Genomic DNA, 25,769 nt, shown 5'->3' on the forward strand with positions numbered 1-25,769 from the left:
ATAATGACATCTTTTAGGCTTTTTCAGAAACATCTTACCCTGAAGCTTCTAATGATAAACCTTCTGATATGATCATCTGTTACTACATGTATATTCTTGTGATTAGCTTATTAGACAAACAGTTTTTTTTGTAGTTGGAATGAATATGGTTTGTATGTATTATGATGGTTTATTTCAGTGTAAACCAATGATATGAAAGTTAGTGATATTAATTTCAGAAAATGACAGAGGACTGTTATTTATTTGGAAAAAAGTAAACTAAGTTTATTTATGACCGATGAAACTTTTTGCTTTTGGAAGCGTAAAACTTCAACCATTTTTTTTCTGTTGAATAAAACAGTTAAAGATAAACTTGCACCCACAGTTAGTAGATTTTATCCAAAATTATTTGTATTTTTCTATCCTTTGCAAATGTTTTTGTTGCTCGAAGTGATCTGACAGCCAGAGCATAGCAAGATTAAAATCGAAAAAACTTCATATTGCGGTTTAAACACTGCGAATAAAGGATGTGTGTACTGACATCACTAGTTGGTATTATTGTGATAGTTGATCACAAAAAAACTTTATAAGCTTTTCATGTTGATGCACACTGATATTTGTATTAACAAGACAAACTCCTAATATCTCAATCACGTCTTTAGTGGCTGACTCATATTGAATTTTGGAAGTGGGGAGTGTTGAACTTCTCATTTTTATCCAGTTATCAAATAATAGGAAGTAATCTCCTGCTTCGGTATCTACTTCCAAAGTCATCGGATGTCCCTGTAAACTAAGGTCCACTTGTATCTGTGTAATGGTATCAACAACTTGTACCGCCTTTACTAATTTTAGATGCTTAGCACTCTTCTCCTTCTTTTGGTAGACTACTTTTAGATGTTCTGTAAGCTTACAGAAAATACCAGTAGTATTTATGTATCTGTATTCGGTTGACTTGTGATTTGGTTTTCCACATCTGTAGCATACTTTTTTCTCCTCGAAAGCAGTTTTAGGCTTTTCAGTCATCTTTTTTTACAACTTTCACAGGGGTAATTGAACCATAAACTGTTTTTTGCCACCTTAGCTGCTTCTTCCATTCCTATAGCAATCAACAGCTCTGGTTAAAGTGAGCTATTCATTGTCAAGTTTAAAAAGAGCCTTTAAAATTGCTTCATTTCTAACTGAGCAAATGAATGTTGTACGTAGAGCTTTATTTAGAGCATCGGTAGTGATAGCAAATTCACAAGTTGTAGCATCATGTGTAATTTTTGCTGACAGTACTTGCATTGTCTCTCATAAGTTTATTTTTATATTGCTTCAGTAATGATATCGTTCTCTTATAATAAATGTCCTTGGATTTTATTAGGTCATTATGTATTCTTCAATATCATCCATTGACAGTTTTCTGACTTCTTTTTGGGGTTGTTGATCTAACCAATCAGTTAACTGTTTGTGAATAATTTTTGATTGATTTGTCAGAAAGATCTGTGTTACTTCATCATCGGTGATAGAATTAGCTTCTATAAATGTTTTAAAGGGTAACAAGCAAACTGTCCATAGATTTATGTTTATATCAAAAACAGTGAAACTAGGAGTAGCTGCTCCCTTGCTTAATTCTCCATTGATCGTGGTAATATTTTCATCTGCTATATATTCTCTTCTTTCTGTTGCTTCACCTGTTCCTTCTGATGCTTCATACGCTGCTCCATTCGTTTTTTCTATGGCTCTGTATGTTACTTCCGCTGCTCCTTCTGCTGGTCCAGCAGTTCCTTTTGCTGCTCCTGCTGCTGCTCCACTTGTTGTTTCTGCTGTTCCACCTGCTCGTTCTGTTGTTCCACATGTTCCTTTTGCTGCTTCATATGCTGCTCCATCTGTTCCTTCTGCGGCTCCATATGTTCCTTCTGCTGCGCCACCTGTTCCTTCTGCTGCTCCATCTGTTTCTTTTGCGGCTCCATATGTTCCTTCCGCTGCTCCACCTGTTCCTGCTGCTGCTCCACCTGTTCTTTTTGCTGCTTCATCTGTTCTTTCCACTGCTCCACCTGATATTTCTGCTGCTCTACACGTTCCTTATGCTGCTCCATCTGATCTTTCTGCTGCTCCACATGTTCCTTATGCTGCTCCACCTGTTCTTTCTGCTGTTCTACCTGTTTCTTCTGCCGCTCCAACTGTTCTTTCTGCTGCTTCATATATTGTTCCAGCAATTCCTTCTGCTACTCCAGCAGTTCCTTCTGCTGCTCCACCTGTAACTTTTGTTGCTCCAGCTGTTCTTTCTGCTGCTATATGTGTTGCTCCAGCAGTTCCTTCTGCCGCTGCATTTGTTCTTTCCGCTGCTCCATATGTTCTTTTTGCTGCTTCTTCTATTGTTCCATCAGTTCCTTCTGCTGCGCCAGCTGTTCGTTCTGCTGCTCCTTCCGCTGCTTCATCTACTGCTTCAGCTGTTACTTTTGCTGCTCCAGCTGTTCCTTCTGCGGCTTCAACTGCTGTTCCAGCAGTTCCTTTTCCTGCTCCATCTGATGCTTCAGCAGTTTCTTCTGCGGCTCTATCTATTCCTTTTACAGCGCCATCTGTTCAGTGAGTAGCTGAATCAGTTGATTGGTTAGAGTAGCCATGTTTCAATACACAACGGAAAAATAACTGTGTCTAAATGTAGAGGTAAAGCAACAAAGTTGTGTAAAAATGTACAGCTTAAATATTCTCATCACCAAGTATATGTTGTATTCTTTCAGATACTTGTACTTATTAGTATGCTGAACTGAGTGCACATTGAGCACACACTTAAAAGATAGAAAAATATTCCAATTATGTAATCAGAGACTTGAAAGCAATTTGGCTTTAATAGCAAAAAGACGCATTAGTTTCATGAAAGCATATTAAAAAGCTCTATTGCAAATTTACATGCTTAGTAGTTCGTGTAGTACTATGTAATATACTAACAACATGAGCTAAAGATATTATTGTAAACTGTCAAAATCACATGTAGAAAACACTTTTAAGCAACTTCATGCAGTATATGGATAAAGGGAAAAAGTCTTTCTTCCCAGAATTATTTTACCGTGTAATCTAATAATCTAAATAACTATAAATAGCCCTGATTGCCAAAAAAATTGTTAACCTAGTTTGAACGCATCAACGCATTATGAGAATTTTTTTCCCCATTTAAACACATATCACTATTCCTTTAGCCTAAATTTCCTGGTATATCTGCATAGTTAAACAGTTAAAAAGAATAATAACATCTTTTCGGCTTTTTTCAGAAACATCTTACCCTGAAGCTTCTAATGATAAACCTTCTGATATGATCATCTGTTAATACATGTATATTCTTGTGATTAGCTTATTACACAAACAGCTAGTTTGTAGTTGGAACGAATATGGTTTGTATGTATTATGATGGTTTATTTCAGTGTAAACAAATGATATCAAAGTTAGTGATATTAATTTCAGAAAATGACAGAGGACTGTTATTTATTTGGAAAAAAGTAAACTAAGTTTATTTATGACTGATGAAACTTTTTGCTTTTGGAAGCGTGAAACTTCAACAATTTTTTTTCCGTTGAATAAAACAGTTAAAGATAAACTTGCACCCACAGTTAGTAGATGTTATCCAAAATTATTTGTATTTTTCTATTCTTTGCAAATGTTTTCGTTGGTCGAAGTGATCTGACAGCCAGATCATTACTTTTTAAACACTCCGAATAAGGGATGGGTGTACTGACATCGCTAGTTGGTATTATTGTGAGAATTGATTTTTGCTACTGCATTCATGTTGCAGCGTTACACACCTCTATTCTGTCAGTGCCTTTTGCCGAAATGCAACTATAGATGTTGTGATCACACTTTTGCTCAAACCTGAATGTTTTAACTGAAATCAAGTTTTGTCCATTTTAATCTTGAAACATCCTGGCAGTCAGACCACTAACTTGCAGTCAAATAATGTAAACTAAGTTTATTTATGGCTGTTGAACCTTTTTGCTTTTGGAAGCGTGAAACTTCAACAAGTTTTTTTTCTGTTGAATAAAACAGTTAAAGATAAACTTGCACCCACAGTTAGTAGATTTTATCCAAAATTATTTGTATTTTTCTATCCTTTGCAAATGTTTTTGTTGCTCGAAGTGATCTGAGAGCTAGAGCATTGCTGTTTAAACACTCCGAATAAGGGATGTGTGTACTGACACCACTAGTTGGGATCATTGTGAGAGTTGAGTTTTGCTTCTGCATTCAAGTTGCAGCACTATACACATCTTTTCTGTCGGTGCCTTTTGCCGAAATGCAACTATAGATGTTGTGATCACACTTTTGCTCAAACCTGAACGTTTTAATTAAAATCAGGTTATGTCCATTTTAATCTTGAAACATCCTGGCAGTCAGACCACTAACTTGCGGTCAAACATAAAACAATAACAAATGATAAAACAATACAAATACTTTTTAATAAAATCTGCTAAAATTTAGAGTAAGCTCACTTTTCAAAGATAACAAGTTGAATGAAGCTGAGAAAAAGGACTTGGTCAATACCAAAAGTTTATTGCAGTGCTGTGTCTCTACTGTTAGCTATTACTTCAGGTCTCTCCTTCCACCTTTTATTCTTACTAACTTGACTGTTAAAATGATTTATTAGTAATCTGCTCAATTTATTTACAAAAACACTTTTATAAAATAAACGCCTGATCTGTGTAATTCTAATCAAACAGAGCTTTGGTAAAAAGCCAAGATATGATAGTTGAGGCGACGTCAAGTTTCCAATCTTAATTTTACAAGCAATGAAGCGTTTGCATATTTATACCAAAGCATCTTTATGAACCTAACAAACACGACACAAAGAATTAAGTACTTAATGAGCCATTTGCACCTCCTGATGATTTTCTCACAGATAAGTGCCATGAATCTTAAAATCTTGGACAATACTTTTGCCCCCTTAGAATACCAATGGCCTATTAGGAAAGTTCAGCGATCTTTTAGAAGCACTTTCTTGCACATACCATAAAATTTTTATTTGAATGCTACCTTTATTTCACCACCACTATAAAAGGGTTGAAAAATAAAGTGCCATTGCGTTCAAATAGAGGATTTACGGTATTGTTTTGACTCTGAATGTAAATACATATATGAGATCATGTGACAGGTCGACCTTCTACAGCCTGAAAGGATAAGAATGCAAAACAAGATTTTTTCTTTATGAAGCCACATGGACAGCTTGCCTATAAGCTTTTTTCAGATCATTTGCTTGTTACAAAAATGTTTATTAATATTTGGTGACATGTGAAGCTACATTAAACCTCAGACGAAGATATTTGTTTAGTGATTACACGTGTCTAGTCAGTTTGGCTAATGTATTTAGCAGATTTAAATAATTTTATTACTGTCTTTGTCATTCTAGTCTTGAAATTAATATTTTAACAACAAACTTTTCACATATTTTTATTTTACATTTGGTTTTTAATTGATAAATTTTCACACAATATTTGTCACCGCACATCAAAGGCTTTTAGATTAACAAGCTCTACTTTCCAATATAATTTTATTTTGAAATTTATTAGCCCACAAAATCAGCATCTAAAAATCATTTTAATATTTCCACATTTTAATACAGATGACATAATGAAAAGAATTAATTGTATAAAAAGTCAGCATACAAAGCCAAGCTTAATTTGTATAATAACTTTATTAAATGGTGTATCATTTATGAGCTTCACATATTCATTAGAAAATGTATTCAAAATGTTTATATATATTTTATATATAAAGTTACATATATACAGTATATACTTAGATAATGAATTTAAGTATTTTTGGTAGTGAAGACAACTCCACAATAAATTACTTTCCTTTACTTTAGTTTAACTTATAGAAATTTTATCAATACATTTTTGCTCATTCAATTTTACTTTTTTCTTCTTTCTTTTCATTTATTGGCTCAAACCAAAGTTTCTTTAAATTTTATTTTATAAATAATTGTTTTAAGTATTTTCTGATATGAGAATAAGTTTGCATTATTTGTGTCTCAGTTCCAAAATAATATTTTTGATAAATAGTTGTTAAATGACTCACTTCAAACTTTAAGAGATTTCGTCAAAAAGTATATTTTTTAATAGTTGAAGTTTTGCTTGGTGTTTTGGTGATCTGACTGCCAGGATGTTTCAAGGTTAAAATGGAGAAAAACTTGATCGCAGTTAAAACGTACAAACTCGAGAGTTTAAAGAAAAAAATGTAGAATAAAACCCTGGATTTATCAAGTAAATACATGTATATTGGGATATGAAATATAAACTAGTTATTCACTGATTCAACAATTGATCAAATTTTCATTGCTCACTAAAACCTAAAAAGGTGACATCTGTATAATTTCCCATTGAGGGCAACTTCAAAACAAACAAAAACTATGCTTATATGTAGATAAAAAGAGACTCTAACAAAGATAGTCATTTGCATTTTATCTATGCTACAGAAGCCTGGGATAATGTGGAAAATGCATTTGTTTTAATACCATGCTGCTTGTCAAGTTACAGTTGGATAATGGAGACTCCAACAGACATTAATTTTTACTGGAATATTTATTTACTTGTATTTTATATTTACATATTTATAATATACATGGACATGTAGATATACATAGTATATGTTTTATCTATCTTATCTATCTTAAAACAGTCTGGGACTTTGTGGAAGATGCATTTTTTTAATACCCTGCTACTTGTCAATGTCACAGTATAACTGACACTTTTTTACCTCAGGACATCAAGAGATACCTTTGCATATATAGTTACTAGTTACTAGCACTCAAGCAGTCTATTGAGCTTCATGAGAGGTCATCAGGTCATCAGGTGTGCCAGTAAAGCTGAGAGAATAACTATGAGCCTAATTATTCCCACATACCAGTTGGCTGAAACAGATGTAAATTGTGGGTTTATCAAGATGAATGGCGTGTGTTGGAGCTCCGTTGAATACTTCTCTCACGATAAGTAGTTTGAAAGTTAGAATGGTAAATGTTGTTATATGTTAAATACAAATCAATTTTCTGTCGAGATACGTTTTTATTACCTAGGCGATGCCGGGTAGCGCAGCTAGTGAGAGCAGTTTTTGTCCAAACATCTAACCATGCCTTTGAACAGATTAACAAAGAGTCTGACATCACTCACATTGTAGCAAAGATTAGATCTTAAAACTATATTTTAATATTTTGCTCTTTCACCACTAACAATAGTAATTTTTTTCCAGTTTTTGATTGTGCAATAGTTTTATTTCTGAAACAGTCCTAAAAATATAATTATATTTACTGGGACTATGCACTTTCTATTTTGCATCACCCACTCCGCAGCACACCCTGCCTACAAAATATTACAAGCTAATATCTTAGTTCTCTTTTAGCATGATGTGAAAATAGAATCCAACTTTCAAGTTTTATGGTCATATGACACATGTTTGCTGCTGTAATTTTTTTTCAACACAGAACTAACGGTTTTTTCCAACACAGAAAAATAGTTTTAAAACTTTATTATCTGGTTACAACCAACATACTAATGCTTTGCTTTTGTTTGTTCTTTTGCCTAGTTTTACTTTTTTGCGTTTTATTAGTACTTGAAAATTAATTTTGTTTTCCAAATGAGGAAAAATTAGTTTTTTGATTATAGAAAATAGCTATGGTGATAACGCAATACACCAGGTGTGACAGTAACTTTGCTATGTTGGGTACAAAACACCAATTAGCTTTGGTAACATGGTTACCCTACCATTGCATGATGCATAGTATTCACACTATGTATATATTTTTACCTCTGAATTGCCTATAATGGTTTTTTATAGGTGGAGTGATTTAGAGCTCTCTTTTCAGATGAGGAAATAATTTCGTTAGGGAAAAATTATTTTTTTAAGATGAAATTATCAAAGATAAAGGTTAAAATGATCTCTAATTTTAGGAAAGTTTGGAGATCATTGTAACTTTTATATTGTAGAAATTAAAAAGAGTATAATTGAAATAGTTTCTACTGTTTAACTCCCGTCACCAATAAATAACTAACAGAGACTTAATCTGTACTCTGATAAGAGCCATGTTCATTTGTCCAGAGCAAAAATAAAAGTTATAGGAAAAATACTGCAGTGCATAGAAATCAAACTCAGATATTTGACTTCAAAGCCAGACTTTACCATTGCATAACTTGACCATTTTTTCACATTTAAGAATAACTGCGCTCATAATCATCAAACATGACGATCTGTCACGGCGCGAATCACCAGCGTACTAGTTAGATTAACATACATGTACATGCACATATCATTTTTGGTAACAAACATTGGAATACATGACCGTCATGTACAGGTATATAATATATGTGCAATGTACTATATGTCATATAGTACTATAATATATGTACGATGTACTATATGTCATATAGTACTATAATATATGTACAATGTACTATATGTTATACATGTATAGTACTATAATACATGTACAAAGTATTATATGTTATTACTATAATTAGTTACAACATATTATATGTTATATAATAATATAAAGTGTGTAAATAGTAGTATACCGGCCTGTCAGATGTAGAAGTACATGTAGGCCTACATGTGCTGACATATAACTATATAGTAGTTGGAAAGTTTAGAAATCTATTTAAGTGTTCTGAAGCTTTAAAATTATATAGCATTATTTGTTTTTAAGTGTGGCGATATCTGCTCATACTTGAAAAATATTATTTTATATTTTGAAGAACTTTCCATCTTGATAATGAGTCTAAAACACAACTTCTACAAAATAGGAGAGATTATTGTAATTGAATAATCTGCAAGCCCATTTCAGCGAGCAATTGTTAAGAATTAAACTCATTTAATAAATCCTAACTTTTACTATTGTATCTTATAATTTTAAGAATATGTAAAACTCATTTGACATATTACTTATCATGTTTATAAATTGCTTAGATATGTATTGCTTATTCTTTAAAAGTTTGTTTATAAATCTGCATGCACATCTAAAACTAGAGCTGTTGCTTATTCATATCGTAATAATAAAATTTTTCTCCAAATTCCGTTTGCCATATAAACTAATTTGATGTTTGATTAAAGTTATGGTTTGTGGCATATGCAATATCTCTAGACGTAACGAACAGCCCACTCTCGCTTCGTTAGATTTTACATCTTCAATTTGCAATTCTTCAACTTCAATCCAGACAACATCCAGAGTCTAGACAATTGTCTTTGAACTTTTAGTGGCTATCGCAACAGACTATGCAAGCTACGCATATGAGTGAGATTCCCGCCAGAGTATCGTACTTTAACTTTCGTTTGGTACTACATATGTATTACTGCTAGTAATATTAATATTATAATGTTATACTGTACTCTATAATAGCAGGTTTAGCCATATGTAACTCAATCATGTATACTGTATATGCATATTATACCATACTGTAGCTTTAGGGAAGTACATGTATGTGTGCGACATCATATATGCTTTTTAATATACAGTAATGTACTCCAGCTTCAATGTTTGGATTGTTTCAATGTTCAGACATGACCCAGTTTGTATTAATTCAAATAAGTAGGGGTTGGCTGTATCTATTAGTCACGCCACTATTAGGCAAAATTGGCCTTCATGTGACATGTAATGTTTCGTGACTACTGATAATGACATTACCGCATCAAAGCAACGTAATCTGTCACAGTGTTAGTTGCCAACTATGTGTTTATTGCCGCCGAGCCACATGCCTCCTCCAGAGTGTCTTTCCATATAAAAGAACGGCTCATTCAGTTAATCAGTGCATTTGGTATTGACTGCTCAGCTAATTCCTTAGCAGCAAGTAAAAAGAGGTTTTCTAGAATGGATTTTCAGACAAAACTTGTTCTATTTGCTGTTTTAGGAGGGTGCTTGCTAGCTTTTGGGCAAGCATTTGAAAAAGCGTCATCTCGATTAGTAAGTGTCATTTATTTTCATAATTGCAGTTTTTTTGCAGCTTGTTTGCTTTGAACAGATAGTTGAAAGCTGAGGCTGGCATGCTCTCATCTCAGACCTGTTTTCAATTAATTCACTTAATGACGTTAATCGATATATTTATATTTCCAATATTTTTAAATTTATTGTTAATTTTCTAGATCTTAATGCGCATCTTAATAGCATTTGTTAATTAAGACAGAAGTTCATTTGCTAATTTTGAAACAAACATTGGTAATTATACGCATCATCAAAGAGGGATTCTAATAACCCGTATTCAATATCTGGCTGACCTCGTTCGTATATCTACCAACATGTAAAAAGACAAGAGAAAAACTGAATATTGTGCAGTTTTTCAATTATATAAAATGTAATTGACTTGTTTCATGGCAGGTCCGTAGGTGGATTGGTAGATCTGTAAGCTAAAAGTCTGCCTCAATGAGCTCATAGTTTCGTTTTGTTCATTTTTTTTTGTTTTTCAATTTTCTCAACCCCTTTTTTTTTATGTATAAAGCTGTAATATTTTCAAAAATTTTGGACTGATTCATCAGAAAACTAACAAAGAATGACAATATGAAATTTTGCTGACTTTACATGCACTCAATTAAAAAACTTGTATGTGGAGATAGTGGCTGCTGCCACTAAAACAGTGGGCAGGATCCAGATAAATGTCTAACTCTACAAACACCTACTCTGGGAACTACTTTGCATGTATATTTTGCTTTTTAATATTGCATCTTGTAATTCCTACAGGTAGAAGTTAGCAGAAACAAAAGACAAACTTCGGGGCCACTAGACTGCGGGGGTACCTACACCGCTCCTACCGGATTCTTCCATACTCCAGGTTTCCCAGTGTATCATCTAGACAACACAACATGCAGGTGGCACATCCAGGTTTCTGCTCCCTATGAGCGAATCAAGCTTGAGTTCGTTCCAATGCTAAGCTTGCACAGCTTCGTGGGTGTGAGTGGCATCAGATACTGCTACGACTATGTCAAGGTCAGAAACTTTATTTTGTGAGCACATTTTTGTTAGCAGCTTTGTACTCTTTATAACTAGGCGGTCTTGTCGTAAAAGCATCTTAGATAGCATGAAAGCTTTTTCTTATAGAGAGCTAGTGATCAGAACTCAAAGATGACCTTACAGAAACCTTAGTTGAATTTATCAGAAATTATAGCTGTATTTTTATCAATTTAGACTGTTTTTGATGATTGGGGTGATCTGACTTCAAGGATTGTTCAAGATTAAACTAAAGAAGGCTTTATCGCAGTGTCAGATTCAATCAACAGTGTGATTATGACGCTTATAGTTGCACATAAGCGAGAGACCGCCAGAATACAGACCCCATAATGCTGAAGCTTGAACACAATAGCCAATATCGATAACGAGAGAGACAGGCAGTCGAGAAGCTAGTAATGTCATTTAAACACATATGTTTCTTCTGAGCATTTTAACCACGACCAAATTTTGCTGATTTAATCTTAAAACACTCTGGCAGTACGATCACTTTAAACATAAAAAATATTTGCGAATAATAAAAAATAACGATACTTTCTGATAAAAATCAATCAAATTTTGTGTTCATCTTTAATGAGGTTTGTCTCTTTAAAGACGTTTTGAAAGTTTCACATTTTTATCCTTCAAAGCGTTCATCCAGTGAAATTAACAAAGATTTTCCTCATGGCTGTTCTAAAAAGTGGGTTTTTTATTCTGTTTTTCTCTCTAGCATAGTATTTTGGTATTCCATCTGTAATGCAGAAAATATTCTTAACAAACATTTTGTTAAACATTGTACAAGGGTTTAGATTTAGCTTTTATGGTTACAATAAATGCATAACGCAGTAAGTAGTTGGTAATACGTTTTATCCATGAAACTATTTCTCAAAACTATAGTTTAATTTTTTGTCAAAATGAGCTTGTTAAAGCTTGCAAATTATTTCTTTCAAACCAAACACATTGAGGCTTTTAAGTATTGTTAGTGACTGATCACATGCAGAATTTATCACTAATTTAAATGATATATTTATTTTCGTTTTGGATAAACAATTCATTGGCTTAGTGAAAGATTAAGGCAAACTTTTAAATTTGCCTCAAATGTCATTTTGAGAATAACGTTTTTCAATTTATCATGGCAGTTTGCCATACAACAACAAACAGAACATTACATGTTATGTTTGTTGTTGCTTTAAAATGTTACCAATGATGATAGAAATGAAAAATTTTGGCAAAAAATAAAGCGCTTTACAAATTTTATTTTTTACTTGATATGTAGGTTCATGATGGAAACTCAGCTGCGGCTCCATATGAATTATGGTGTGGACACGGTATTGCCCCTCCCCTCTACTCCACTGGAAAAAGCATGTACTTGGAATTTGTCAGCGATTCATACACAACGGATTATAGAGGTTTCATGGCAATATATGCAGGTATTGCAGTCTAAATGGTTTTATTTTATTTAAGTTTATTTAGCTTAATTGTATTGAAATATATTATGTTTTTATGCCATATTTTGTTATTTAACTTTATATCATTTTATCTTATTTTAAATTATATGAGTATGCTGGCAGTCTAGTGTGCTGTGAGAAATCAACTGTAACAATTATATGTTCAGCTATTATGTGCGGTATTTGCTACGAGGTATGTATATGAACTATTATGTTTGGTAGGTAGCCAATTAATGCAGGTGCTAGATTGTTGATCCAACATATCACATGTTGTTAGTTTGATTCTCAGACAAAGTAATTTTTTATCTCAACATTTCACCATAGCTTCAGACAGATGGATGAAAACACCTCTGATTAGAGTAAAGATCATATTATAGTTCAGTATTATATTATGTTATATATTATATTATGTTATGTTTTATTCTTTGATATTCTATTAGAGTATCATAATTTTCTTGATAGGAATAAAAGCGGACGGCACTACTGAATGCGTTGACCTAGAAAAGATGTAGGAACCTAAGCAATCATCCCCGGACTCTGACAAAGAGACCGTGTAAAACTCAGCCTCCACTGCGATCCTGACGAGTTAAATATAATATTAGCTACTTAATAACTATCTTAACAGATTTAATTTTGCTTGAACTTTTGCTAGTACAGTGGGCCAAATTGGTGTCCTTTTTTAACTTCTAACAATTTATACATCAGATAATTTGTCCACCATTAAACAAAGTGGCCTCAATGTCTTTCGCTGCGCAATATCTAACAAAATGTTACAAGTGCTAAGCTTTTTATTGCTATTAATAAAATAAATTTTGATGCTACATAAATTTTAGATCTAAAATTCAGGAAATATATGAAGTTACCAGAATCTACACGCAAAAGTTCAATATATGTATAAGTAGCTGAAACAAATTGTGTTGATCTCAAAGCCCGTACAGAGTTTTGAAGGAACATAACACATCAAGAAAGAACAGAAATGAAGTTATCTACTCCCGACATCATGTTGTCACTCAAAGCTGTAACAAAGCATTTTCAGAACTTCTTTAACTTAGGAACAACAAAGATACACAGAAAGATGTAATTACAATTTTTCAAAACATCAAAGTAGTTTTGGTAGAGTAGTTGGTTACTGAAAACAGTCAAACTTATTTTTTGTGCTTGAGACAATAATCAACATTTTTCAAACTAGCTAATCTTTTATCATCACTCATGTACAAAACCAAAAAATTTCACAATATAAATGAGTATTTTTCTTTCTCCTTTCAGAGTTATAAATCATAACATTGTAAAAGGGAAAGATGGCGTAACACCCAACATGCCAAAGTACTTATCAAACCCAGCTAACCCAGCTTTCACCACCCCTCGATTATCAACTCATTTAAAACCCTAGACTCAATTTTCTGGCAGTATAAGAAAAGACCCACACACACATCTACATTAATAAAAGACTTTGTCATTATGTGTGCGTGTGGTGGTGTGTGCGCGTGCATGTGTGAGTGAGTTCGTGTGTGCGTAAGTGTGTGCGTGTGTGCGTGTGCGTGTGCGCGCGTGTGTGTGATTTAAGCAGATTGTGAGCAGATTCAAACAGTTTATTACTGTCCATGTCATTTTAGTCATGAAATTAATTTTTAGCATAACATTCTTTTAGAATTTTTCTTTTTACTGTTTGGCTCATAATTGATAGATTTTGCACAATGTTTGCCACTGCATATTTAAAGCTTTTATATTGAAGAACTCTACTTTTCAATATGGACTTACTTTTAAAATGATTAGCCTACGAAACCAGCATTTAAAAATCAGTTTAATACGTTTACATTAAAGATTAAAGATGACATAACGGAAAGAATTAGTTGTATAACAAGTCAGCATATAAAGCCAAGCTAAATGTTTATAATTGCTTTATTTAGTGATTATCATTTATGAACTTCACATGAACCTTAGAACTTCACTTAATAATTTTTTATATACTTTATATATAAAGTTACATATATAAAGTATATACTTTTATAGTGTATGTAAATAATTTCGGTAGTGAAGACAACTCGACAATTTTTTTTTTTCTGGCAAAAAAATTTGTGTAGTAAAATTTTCGTAAATGTTGTTTTGCTTATTCAATATATACTTATTTCTTGGTCGTCGTTTTTTCTGTTTTCTCATTTATTGGCCTGAACAAAAATTTGTTTAAATGTTATTTTTATAAATAATTGTTTTTAGATCAAAAACTTTTTCTGATATAAGAATATATTTACATTATTAGTGTTATAGTTTCAAAATAATTTTTTGGTAATAGTCAATAATTTACTGCAAATTTTAAAAAATTTTATCACAAAGTATAAATATTTGTTTATCCTTTCAAATGTTGCTCGTTGTTATAGGGGATCTGACTGCCAGAATGTTTCAAGATTGTTGATTGATCAAACTTATTTGCAGTTGAGGTTTACAGATTTTAAATTTTTAAAGAAATAATGTAGAAGTAAAATCCTAAACTTATCAAATAAATAAACTGCAATATGAAAGTTAAAGCACATAAATTATATAATTTTTTTATTATATAGTTCAATACATCGGAGTCTTGATCACATCGATTAAATTGTGACCTGCAGTTGCCTGGCATTAGGACTATATGTCAATCACAGTTTTGCGAGATCACTCGAGGCTAGAAATTAATTAGTCTCAGACGTGCCCCTCAACATCACAATAACAAGAGAGGGCTAGTGCATAATATCATCGGGAAAACATAGTATGGTGCTTGGAATCTGAGTTATTTATCATAGAAATAATCTGTACATGGAGAGCTAGTAACACTGATTCCTCAGAGTGTTCACCCGCTGGAGCTAGGAAATGTTTTCCTCATGGCTGTTTTAAGAGGAGGTTTTTTATTTTTGGCTTTCTTGCTAGCGTATTTCGATATTTGCCTGCTATGCAAACAATATTCTTAACCTCATGCAGTAAACGGATAAAGGGAAAAAGTCTTTCTTTACAGACTTCTTTCCAGATGTGTTATACCATGTAATCTAATAATCTAAATAACTAAAAATACCCCTTGATTGCTAAAAAAAATTATTAACCTAGTTTGAATGCATCAATGCATAATTGGGAGAAGTTTTTTTCCCCATTTAAACACATATCTATATTGCTCTTCTAATACAATTAGCCTGACTTTCTTGGTATGTATGCACAGTTAAACAGTTAAACAGAGTAATGACATCTTTTAGGCTTTTTTCAGAAACATCTTACCCTGAAGCTTCTAATGATAAACCTTCTGATATGATCATCTGTTACTACATGCATATATTCTTGTGATTAGCTTATTAGACAAAAAACTTTTTGTAGTTGGAATGAATATGGTTTGTATGCATTATGATGGTTTGTTTCAGTGTAAACAAATGATATGAAAGTTGGTGACATTAATTTCAGAAAATGACAGGGGACTGTTATTTATTTGGAAAAAAAAGTAAACTAAGTTTATTTATGACCGATGAAACTTTTTGCTTTTGGAAGCGTGAAACTTCAACCATTTTTTTCTGTTGAATAAAACAGTTAAAGATAAACTTGCACCCACATTTAGTAGATTTTATCCAAAATTATTTGTATTTTTCTATTCTTTGCAAATGTTTTTGTTGCTCGAAGTGATCTGACAGCCAGAGCATAGCAAGATTAAAATCGAAAAAACTTCATATTGCGGTTTAAACACTGCGAATAAAGGATGTGTGTACTGACATCACTAGTTGGTATTATTGTGATAGTTGATCACAAACAAACTTTATAAGCTTTTCATGTTGATGCACACTGATCTTTGTGTTAACAAGACAAACTCCTAATATCTCAATCACGTCTTTAGTGGCTGACTCATATTGAATTTTGGAAATGGGGAGTGTTGAACTTCTCATTTTTATACAGTTATCAAATAATAGGTAGTTATCTCCTGCTCCGGTATCTACTTCCAAAGTCATCGCATGTTCCGGTAAACTAAGGTCCACTTGTATCTGTGTAATGGTATCAACAACTTGTACCGCCTTTACTAATTTTAGATGCTTAGCACTCTTCTCCTTTTTTTGGTAGACTACTTTTAGATGTTCTGTAAGCTTACAGAAAATACCAGTAGTATTTATGTATCTGTATTCGGTTGACTTGTGATTTGGTTTTCCACATCTGTAGCATACTTTTTTCTCCTCGGAAGCAGTTGTAGGCTTTTCAGTCATCTTTTTTTTACAAATTTCACAGGTGTAATTGAACCATAAACTGTTTTTTGTCACCTTAGCTGCTTCTTCCATTTCCATAGCAATCAACAGCTCTGGTTAAAGTGAGCTATTCATTGTCAAGTTTAAAAAGAGCCTTTAAAATTGCTTCATTTCTAACTGAGCAAATGAATGTTGCACGTAGAGCTTTATCTAGAGCATCAGTAATGATAGCAGACTCACAAGTTGTATTATTATGTGTAATTCTTGCTGACAGTACTTGAATCGTCTCTCATAAGTTTATTTTTATATTGCTTCAGAAATGATATCGTTCTCTTATAATAAATGTCCTTGGATTTTATTGAGTCATCACCATTCCTTAATATCATCCATTGACAGTTTTCTGACTTCTTTTTGGGGTTCTGTTGATCTAACCAATCAGTTAACTGTTTGTGAATAATTTTTGATTGATTTGTCAGAAAAATCTGTGGTACTTCATCATTGGTGATAGAATTAGCTTCTACAAATGCTTTAAAGGGTAGCAAGCAAACTGTCGATAGATTTATGTTTAGATCAAAAGCAGTGAAACTAGGAGTAGCTGCTCCCTTGCTCAATTCTCCATTGATCGTGGTAATATTTTCATCTGCTATATATTCTCTTCTTTCTGTTGGTCCACTTGTTCCTTCTGCTGCTTCATATGCTGCTCCATCTGTTCCTTCTGCGGCTCCATATGTTCCTTCCGCTGCGCCACCTGTTCCTTCTGCTGCTCCACTTGTTCTTTCTGCTGCTTCATCTGTTCATTCTGCTGCTCCACCTGATCTTTCTGCTGCTCTACATGTTCCTATATGCTGCTCCACCTGATCTTTCTGCTGCTCCACATGTTCCTTATGCTGCTCCACCAGTTCTTTCTGCTGCTCTACCTGTTTCTTCTGCCGCTCCAACTGTTCTTTCTGAGGCTTCATCTATTGTTCCAGCAATTCCTTCTGCTACTCCAGCAGTTTCTTCTGCTGCTCCATCTGTTCTTTCCGCTGCTCCATATGTTCTTTTTGCTGGTTCATCTATTGTTCCATCAGTTCCTTCTGCTGCACCAGCTGTTCGTTCTGCTGCTCCTTCCGCTGCTTCATCTACTGTTTCAGCTGTTACTTTTGCTGCTCCAGCTGTTCCTTCTGCGGCTCCATCTGCTGTTCCAGCAGTTCCTTTTCCTGCTCCATCTGATGCTTCAGCAGTTTTTTCTGCGGCTCTATCTATTCCTTTTGCAGCACCATCTGTTCAGTGAGTAGCTGAATCAGCTGATTGGTTAGAGTAGCCATGTTTTAATACACAATGGTGGGATAACTGTGTCTAAATTTAGAGGTAAAGCAATAAAGTTGTGTAAAAATTTACAGCTTAAATATTCTCGTCACCAAGTATATGTTGTATTCTTTCAGATACTTGTACTTATTAGTATGCTGAACTGAGTGCACATGGAGCACACACTTAAAAGATAGAAAAATATTCCAATTATGTAATCAGAAACTTAAAAGCAATTTGGCTTTAATAGCAAAAAGACGCATTAGTTTCATGAAAGCATATTAAAAAGCTCTATTGCAAATTTTCATGCTTAGTAGTTTGTGTAGTACTATGTAATATACTAACAACATGAGCTAAAGATATTATTGTAAACTGTCAAAATCACATGTAGAAAACACTTTTAAGCAACTTCATGCAGTAAATGGATAAAGGGAAAAAGTATTTCTTCTCAGAATTACTATACCGTGTAATCTAATAATCTAAATAACTATAAATACCCCTTAATTGCCAAAAAAATTCTTAAGCTAGTTTGAACGCATCAACGCATTATGAGAATTTTTTTCCCCATTTAAACACATATCATTACTTCTTTAGCCTAAATTTCCTGGTATATCTGCATAGTTAAACAGTTAAGAAGAATAATAACATCTTTTCGGCTTTTTTCAGAAACATCTTACCCTGAAGCTTCTAATGATAAACCTTCTGATATGATCATCTGTTACTACATGTATATTCTTGTGATTAGCTTATTACACAAACAGCTAGTTTGTAGTTGGAACGAATATGGTTTGTATGTATTATGATGGTTTATTTCAGTGTAAACAAATGATATCAAAGTTAGTGATATTAATTTCAGAAAATGACAGAGGACTTTTATTTATTTGGACAAAAGAAGTAAACTACATGTAAGTTTATTTATGACTGATGAACCTTTTTGCTTTTGGATGCATGAAACTTCAACAGGTTTTTTTTCTGTTGAATAAAACAGTTAAAGATAAATTTGCACCCACAGTTAGTAGATTTTACAAAATGTTGCAAATGTTGCAAAATTATTTGTATTTTTCTATTTTTTGCAAATGTTTTTGTTGGTCGAAGTGATCTGACAGCCAGATCATTACTTTTTAAACACTCCGAATAAGGGATGGGTGTACTGACATCGCTAGTTGGTATTATTGTGAGAATTGATTTTTGCTACTGCATTCATGTTGCAGCGTTACACGTCTCTATTTTGTCAGTGCCTTTTGCCGAAATGCAGCTTTAGATGCCGTGATCGCACTTTTGCTCAAACCTGAACGTTTTAATTGAAATCAGGTTATGTCCATTTTAATCTTGAAACATCCTGGCAGTCAGACCACTAACTTGCGGTCAAACATAAAGCAATAACAAATGATAAAACAATACAAATACTTTTTGGTAAAATCTGCTAAAATTTAGAGTAAGCTCACTTTTCAAAGATAACAAGTTGAATGAAGCTGAGGAAAAGGACTTGGTCAATACCAGAAGTTTATCGCAGTGCTGCGTCTTTACTGTTTGCTATTACTTCCGGTCTCTCCTTTCACCTTTTATTCTTACCAACTTGACTGTTAAAATGATTTATTGGTAATCTGCTCAATTTATTTACAAAAACACTTTTATAAAATAAACGCCTGATCTGTGTAATTCTAATCAAACAGAGCTTTGGTAAAAAGCCAAGATATGATAGTCGAGGCGACGGTAAGTTTCCAATCTTAATTTTACAAGCAATGAAGCGTTTGCATATTTATACCAAAGCATCTTTATGAACCTAACAAACACGACACAAAGAATTAAGTACTTAATGAGCCATTTGCACCTCCTGATGATTTTCTCACAGATAAGTGCCATGAATCTTAAAATCTTGGACAATACTTTTGCCCCCTTAGAATACCAATGGCCTATTAGGAAAGTTCAGCGATCTTTTAGAAGCACTTTCTCGCACATACCATAAAATTTTTATTTGATTGCTACCTTTATTTCACCACAACTATAAGAGGGTTGAAAAATAAAGTGCCATTGCGTTCAAATAGAGGATTTACGGTATTGTTTTGACTCTGAATGTAAATACATATATGAGATCATGTGACAGGTCGACCTTCTACAGCCTGAAAGGATAAGAATGCAAAACAAGATTTTTTTTTATGAAGCCATATGGTCAGCTTGCCTATAAGCCTTTTTCAGATCATTTGCCTGTTACAAAAATGTTTATTAATATTTGGTGACATGTGAAGCTACATTAAACCTCAGACGAAGATATTTGTTTAGTGATTACACGTGTCTAGTCAGTTTGGCTAATGTATTTAGCAGATTTAAATAATTTTATTACTGTCTTTGTCATTCTAGTCTTGAAATTAATATTTTAACAACAAACTTTTTACAATTTTTTATTTTACATTTGGTTTTTAATTGATAAATTTTCACACAATATTTGTCACCGCACATCAAAGGTTTTTAGACTAACAAGCTCTACTTTCCAATATAATTTTATTTTGAAATTTATTAGCCCACAAAATCAGCATCTAAAAATCATTTTAATATTTCCACATTTTAATACAGATGACATAATGAAAAGAATTAATTGTATAAAAAGTCAGCATACAAAGCCAAGCTTAATTTGTATAATAACTTTATTAAATGGTGTATCATTTATGAGCTTCACATATTCATTAGAAAATGTATTCAAAAATTGTATATATATTTTATATATAAAGTTACACATATACAGTATATACTTAGATAATGAATTTAAGTATTTTTGGTAGTAAAGACAACTCCACAATAAATTACTTTCTTTTATGATAAAAAACTTTGAAAAAATTTAACTTATAGAAATTTTATCAATACATTTTTGCTCATTCAATTTTACTTTTTTCTTCTTTTTTTCATTTATTGGCTCAAACCAAAGTTTCTTTAAATTTTATTTTATAAATAGTTGTTTTAAGTATTTTCTGATATGAGATTAAGTTTGCATTATTTGTGTCTCAGTTCCAAAATAATATTTTGGGTAAATAGTCGTTAAATGATCACTCACTTCAAACTTTAAGAGATTTCGTCAAAAAGTATATTTTTTAATAGTTGAAGTTTTGCTTGGTATTTTGGTGATCTGACTGCCAGGATGTTTCAAGGTTAAAATGGGGAAAAACTTGATCGCAGTTAAAACGTACAAACTCGAGAGTTTCAAGAAAAAAATGTAGAATAAAACCCTGGATTTATCAAGTAAATACATGTATATTGGGATATGAAATTTAAACTAGTTATTCACTGAATCAACAATTGATCAGATTCCTATTGCTCACTAAAGCCTAAAAAGATGACATCTGTATAATTCCCATTTGAGGGCAACTTCAAAACAAACAAAAACTATGCTTATATGTAGATAAAAAGAGACTCCAACAAAGATAGTCATTTGCATTTTATCTATGCTACAGAAGCCTGGGATAATGTGGAAAATGCATTTGTTTTTATACCCTGCTGCTTGTCAAGTTACAGTTGGATAATGGAGACTCCCACAGACATTAAATTTTGCTGGAATATTTATTTACTTGTATTTTATATTTACGTATTTATAATATACATGTACATGTAGATATACATAGTATATATTTTATCTATCTTATCTATCTTACAACAGTCTGGGACTTTGTGGAAGATGCATTTGTTTAATACCTGCTACTTGTCAATGTCACAGTATAACTGACACTTTTTTACCTCAGGACATCAAGAGATACCTTTGCATATAATAATTATAGTTACTAGTTACTAGCACTCAAGCAGTCTATTGAGCTTCATAAGAGGTCATCAGGTCGTCAGGTGTGCCAGTAAAGCTGAGAGAATAACTATGAGCCTAATTATTCCCACATACCAGTTGGCTGAAACAGATGTAAATTGTGGGTTTATCAAGCTGAATGGCGTGTGTTGGAGCTCTGTTGAATACTTCTCTCACGATAAGTAGTTTGAAAGTTAGAATGGTAAATGTTGTTATATGTTAAATACAAATCAATATTCTGTCGAGATACGTTTTTATTACCTAGGCGATGCTGGGTAGCGCAGCTAGTGAGTGCAGTTTTTGTCCAAACATCTAACCATGCCTTTGAACAGATTAACAAAGTCTGACATCACTCACATTGTAGCAAATATTAGATCTTAAAACTATATTTTAATATTTTGCTCTTTTACCATTAACAATAGTAATTTTTTTCCAGTTTTTGATTGTGTAATAGTTTTATTTCTGAAACAGTCCTAAAAATATAATTATATTTACTGGGACTATGCACTCTCTATTTTGCATCACCCACTCCGCAGCGCACCCTGCTTACAAAATATTACAAGCTAATATCTTAGTTCTCTTTTAGCATGATGTGAAAATAGAATCCAACTTTCAAGTTTTATGGTTATATCACACATGTTTGCTGCTGTAATTTTTTTCAACACAGAACTAACGGTTTTTTCCAACACAGAAAAATAGTTTTGAAACTTTATTATCTGGTTACAACCGACATACTAATGCTTTGCTTTTGTTTGTTCTTTTGCCTAGTTTTACTTTTTTTCGTTTTATTAGTACTTGAAAATTAATTTTGTTTTCCAAATGAGGAAAAATTAGTTTTTTGATTATAAATAATAGCTATGGTGATAACGCAATACACCAGGTGTGACAGTAACTTTGCTATGTTGGGTACAAAACACCAATTAGCTTTGGTAACATGGTTACCCTACCATTGCATGATGCATAGTATTCACACTCTGTATATATTTTTACCTGTGAAGTGCCTATAATGGTTTTTTACAGGTGGAGTGATTTAGAGCTCTCTTTTCAGATGAGGAAATAGTTTCGTTAGGGAAAAATTATTTTTTTAAGAGGAAGTTATCAAAGATAAAGGTTAAAATGATCTCTAATGTTAAGAAAGTTTGGAGATCATTGTAACTTTTATATTGTAGAAATTAAAATGAGTATAATTGAAATAGTTTCTACTGTTTAACTCCCGTCACCAATAAATAACTAACAGAGACTTAATCTCTACTCTGATAAGAGCCATGTTCATTTGTCCAGAGCAAAAATAAAAGCCATAGGAAAAATACTGCAGTGCATAGAAATCAAACTCAGATATTTGACTTCAAAGCCAGACTTTACCATTGCATAACTTGACCATTTTTTCACATTTAAGAATAACTGCACTCATAATCATCAAACATGACGATCTGTCACGGCGCGAATCACCAGCGTACTAGTTAGATTAACATACATGTACATGCACATATCATCTTTGGTAACAAACATTGGAATACATGACCGCCATGTACAGGTATATAATATATATATATATAATGGGCTATATGTTGTATAGTACTATAATATATGTACAATGTACTATATGTCATATACTACTATAATATTTGTACAATGTACTATATGTTATTCATGTATAGTACTATAATACATGTACAAGGTATTATATGTTATTACTATAATTAGTTACAACATATTATATGTTATATAATAATATAAAGTGTGTAAATAGTAGTATACCGACCTGTCAGATGTAGAAGTACATGTAGGCCTACATGTGCTGACATATAACTATATAGTAGTTGGAAAGTTTAGAAATCTATTTAAGTGTTCTGAAGCTTTAAAATTATATAGCATTATTTGTTTTTAAGTGTGGCGATATCTGCTCATACTTGAAAAATATTATTTTATATTTTGAAGAACTTTCTATCTTGATAATGAGTCTAAAACACAACTTCTACAAAATAGGAGAGATTATTGTAATTGAATAATCTGCAAGCCCACTTCAGCGAGCAATTGTTAAGAACTAAACTCATTCAATAAATCCTAACTTTTACTATTGTATCTTATAATTTTAAGAATATGTAAAACTCATTTGACATATTACTTATCATGTTTATAAATTGCTTGGATATGTATTGCTTATTCTTTAAAAGTTTGTTTATAAATCTGCATGCACATCTAAAACTAGAGCTGTTGCTTATTCATATCGTAATAATAAAATTTTTCTCCAAATTCCGTTTGCCATATCAACTAATTTGATGTTTGATAAAAGTTATAGTTTGTGGCATATGCAATATCTGTAGACGTAACGAACAGCCCACTCTCGCTTTGTTAGATTTTACATCTTTAATTTGCAATTCTTCAACTTCAATCCAGACGACATCCAGAGTCTAGACAATTGTCTTTGAACAATTGGTAGCTATCGCAACAGACTATGCAAGCTACGCATATGAGTGAGATTCCCGCCAGAGTATTGTACTTTAACTTTCGTTTGGTACTACATATGTATTACTGCTAGTAATATTAATATTATAATGTTATACTGTACTCTATAATAGCAGGTTTAACCATATATGTAACTTCACCATGTATATTGTATATGCATATTATACCATACTGTAGCTTTAGGGAAGTACATGTACTTCCCTAAAGCTACAGTATGGTATAATATGCACATACATGCATGTATGTGTGCGACATTATATATGCTTTTTAATATACAGTAATGTACTCCATCTTAAATGTTTGGATTGTTTCAATGTCCAGACATGACCCAGTTTGTATTAATTCAAATAAGTAGGGGTTGGGTGTATCTATTAGTCACGCCACTATTAGGCAAAATTGGCCTTCGTGTGACATGTAATGTTTCGTGACTACTGATTATGACATTAACGCATCAAATCAACGTAATCTGTGTTAGTTGCCAACTATGCGTTTATTGCCGCCGAGCCACATGCCTTCTCCAGAGTGTCTTTCCATATAAAAGAGCGACTGTCCAGTTAATCAGTGCATTTGGTATTGACTGCTCAGCTAATTCCTTAGAAGCAAGTAAAAAGAGGTTTTCTAGAATGGATTTTCAAACAAAACTTGTTCTATTTGCTGTTTTAGGAGGGTGCTTGCTAGCTTTTGGGCAAGCATTTGAAAAAGCGTCATCGCGATTAGTAAGTGTCATTTATTTTCGGAATTGCAATTTTTTTGCAGCTTGTTTGCTTTGAACAGATAGTTGAAAGCTGAGGCTGGAATGCTCTCATCTCAGACCTGTTTTCAATTAATTCACTTAATGACGTTAATCGATATATTTATATTTCAAATATTTTTAAATTTATTGTTAATTTACTAGATCTTAATGCGCATCTTAATAGCATTTGCTAATTAAGACAGAAGTTCATTTGCTAATTTTGAAACAAACATTGGTAATTATACGCATCATCAAAGAGGGATTCTAATAACCCGTATTCAATATCTGCCTGACCTCGTTCTTATATCTACCAACATGTAAAAAGACAAGATAAAAACTGAATATTGTGCAGTTTTTCAATTATATTAAATGTAATTGACTTGTTTCATGGCAGGTCCGTAGGTGGATTGGTAGATCTGTAAGCTAAAAGTCTGCCTCAATGAGCTCTTTCTCACTGACGCTGAAAAAGCATTTGGTGATGTGAGATCACTTGCAATGTTTTACAAAATCTTGCAAGTGTTTCATAGGTAGAATCTTGGCTTTAAATAGAGTTAAAATAATGAAGTAGTACTCACATATACAAAACAAAATGTTTGGAGAGGATGACAGAAGCTAGGTACTATTTAAAAAATGAAACAGGTTCTTAGTTTAGCTGTGATACAAAAGCATACAAGTTACTTTAAAATTTTTTATATAATACAAGTCTTTACGGAGTGAAAATGTTTTATTTATGTAATTTTAATAATGCTAAAAAGGGCTCTTTAAAAAAATTACAGTTTTTGTAAGGATGAAATTAGGTTGAAGGCAAGGTTTTGCAAAACCTCCTGGGCAGGCAAATGCAAAAAGGAAGTTGCTTTCGCTTAGTATTTATTGCATTCAAACATAATTTCTTTGTTTCGTTTTGTTCATTTTTTTTGTTTTTCAATTTTCTCAACCCTTTTATTTTTATGTATAAAGCTGTAATATT

General features: G+C 32.6%; 1 protein-coding gene and 1 pseudogene across 1 annotated transcript; one reads left to right on the forward strand and one right to left on the reverse strand.

Annotated features, from left to right (window-relative positions):
* Positions 1-1,709: 1,709 nt before the first annotated feature.
* LOC137396658 (golgin subfamily A member 6-like protein 7) lies at positions 1,710-9,709 on the reverse strand (annotated as a pseudogene).
* Positions 9,710-9,799: 90 nt separating this feature from the next.
* On the forward strand, positions 9,800-12,936 carry LOC137396659 (neuropilin-1-like). Its single transcript, XM_068082976.1, has 4 exons — positions 9,800-9,892; positions 10,664-10,909; positions 12,183-12,336; positions 12,817-12,936. Exons 1-4 carry the CDS (start codon positions 9,800-9,802, stop codon positions 12,864-12,866), a joined length of 543 nt encoding a protein of 180 aa, XP_067939077.1. The 3' UTR covers positions 12,867-12,936.
* The last annotated feature ends 12,833 nt before the right edge of the window (positions 12,937-25,769 follow it).

Source organism: Watersipora subatra, chromosome 5 (genome assembly GCF_963576615.1).
Source record: "Watersipora subatra chromosome 5, tzWatSuba1.1, whole genome shotgun sequence".
In the NCBI taxonomy this organism is placed as follows: domain Eukaryota; kingdom Metazoa; phylum Bryozoa; class Gymnolaemata; order Cheilostomatida; family Watersiporidae; genus Watersipora; species Watersipora subatra.

Coding starts and splice junctions, on each gene's coding strand:
- LOC137396659 (XM_068082976.1), top strand. CDS start 9,800: ATGGATTTTCAGACAAAACTTGTTCTATTTGCTGTTTTAGGAGGGTGC. Junction 9,893..10,663: donor AAAAAGCGTCATCTCGATTA/GTAAGTGTCATT, acceptor TAATTCCTACAG/GTAGAAGTTAGCAGAAACAA. Junction 10,910..12,182: donor ACTGCTACGACTATGTCAAG/GTCAGAAACTTT, acceptor CTTGATATGTAG/GTTCATGATGGAAACTCAGC.